General features: G+C 44.0%; 1 protein-coding gene across 1 annotated transcript in view; it reads left to right on the top strand.

The window, feature by feature from the left end:
• The window catches only part of T265_04967 (hypothetical protein), a gene marked incomplete at both ends in the record, with an annotated part of 6,435 nt that overhangs the window by 654 nt on the left and 3,817 nt on the right, over positions 1-1,964 (top strand). Inside the window, one exon of the mRNA XM_009169844.1 lies at positions 1,628-1,826. Coding sequence (XP_009168108.1) covers positions 1,628-1,826 — 199 coding nt within the window. The remainder of the gene's footprint in view (positions 1-1,627; positions 1,827-1,964) is intronic.

The following is a 1,964-nucleotide window of genomic DNA, read 5'->3' as shown; positions in this document are numbered from 1 at the left end:
CAGTGGCGTTCTTGTTGTCAGTTTCTATCCAGATTGCCTGAATGAATGTCTGGAGGTGTAGGCACCTCGGAATGATTGTGTTAAGCTAGCACTAAGTCCCTCCCCCATCCACCTTTATCTTTTTCTTTACAATAAGGCTTTCAAATAAGTCATGGCTGTACGGCAGTGAAGCATTGGTGTTGAGCACTGATGTCATGCTGTCTTGATGATGATGATGATCTTGAATTTGGACATGTCGTGCGATCAGTAAGATGGAGTCCCGGAAGGGACGTAGGCTTGCTTGGTCTGTGATCGTCCGAATTCCCGTCTTTTTGTATTTGTTCAAAGCTAGTTTTGATTTAGTAGCTGAGTGACTTCAAAAGCTGGTTCATGGTGAAAGTCATCAATGGTGCTGATGAATATCGGCTGTGAATGCATCATACAAAGATGCGGCCTCATTGTGCGACTCAAGTGCACATGCGAGAACTAACGCATAGTTGAGTTGGTAGCTAGATGCCGCAAGTTCGAGTCCCACCAGGGCATCCAAAATTTTCGGTTGAATACGGTGTACTTGACATATTTTCAAAAATTCTAAATGGCTTGATTTTGTCTGCCACATTCATAGGAGGCCGTCATTTACCAGAAAAGTGCTTGAAATCTACGGCTGGGCCCTAAAAAGATGAGGCCTATTCTTTTTACAAGTATTTACACTGATGGATTGAGAAACGCTCGTATGCACACGCCGCTCATACAGGTAAATGAGACATTTCTGACCAACGAATCAAGGCAACTTCTAAGTTGCTAAAAGACCCGTCTTCAACAGTATACGAGATATCGACATGTAGCGCGAAAACATAACGATACTAGTAGGGTTATCACAAAGGAAGGATGTATTTGATTGGCCCATAGAAAATAATGGCGTTGGAAGTTGCATAGATAGAAACAAAAACTCATTCTGTTGTACGTACGACAACATGCCCTCTCTTATCTTCCTGTTCTCTCGTACAAGAGCTATCAAGAGGAAAACGGCTGAAATATGACAACTCTTGGTGATAAGTGACAAGAGGGGAACCCCTGTAAATAGAGGTAGACGAAACGAAATCAGTTGCTTCTCGAAGCAAACCTGGTGTTCAAGTTTATATACTCTACGAAATTAGGACAGGTTACGCTAACCAGCGGAATTTGTGCTCTAACTCCGGTAATATGCCGACCATCTGTAAAGAGATTGAGTTGGACGTTGTTCTTTCTATCGAAGAAGTTGCGCAATAACCTGAAAGCGGTTGTATCTGTGGTAAAATCAGCAGTCGGCTCAATTTATCTTGAATTCACACCTGCCTTGCATTTGCCAAGAAGCATTGTATCCATAAAGAACCAGCAGACACACCTCCATTCAGAATTCACCAAATGATTTTTCCAGATATCCCTGGTATGTAAAGACTGAAAGAACATCAGCTTTGTTATAGACCCTTTGCCCTATGCGTATATTCATCACAAAACGGTGAATCCTAGCACTGTTTCAATACCTAGCTGCCGTGCAACTCAACGACCGCATGAGGTTATCCGAGTCTAAAAGGGGTAGCTGAAAAGTCGGGCTCGTATTCGAACTACAAACCTTCTGGCCAGTAGTTTCGCGCAAGCCCAAGCCTAGACAGGGGAAGTCGAGAGACAGAGGTCGGGTTCGAACGACGGACCTTCCGGTCAGTAAATTCGCGCTGTAACCACTTGAGCCATCTCGCCCCTTTGCACAGTTCACCAGACAAATTATGGCAATTCTTCATTTGTGGTTGCACCCTCCCTGCATCGATCAGCTGCTCGCACGAATGTTTGTTTAGGACCTTTCCACAGTAGTAGGTTTTTCTCTCCGCAAAGTTTTATTCTTTTAACGAACGATCAGCCACATCTTACCCCGCAACGCCGAAACAAAGGAGGCACCTCCGACGCCCGGGCTTTCTTGAATTTATAGTTATGCTTTAAAACACATGAGA

This window comes from Opisthorchis viverrini (assembly GCF_000715545.1).
Source record: "Opisthorchis viverrini unplaced genomic scaffold opera_v5_89, whole genome shotgun sequence".
Classification (NCBI taxonomy): Eukaryota; Metazoa; Platyhelminthes; class Trematoda; order Opisthorchiida; family Opisthorchiidae; genus Opisthorchis; species Opisthorchis viverrini.
This window is presented reverse-complemented; position numbering and strand designations above follow the sequence as displayed.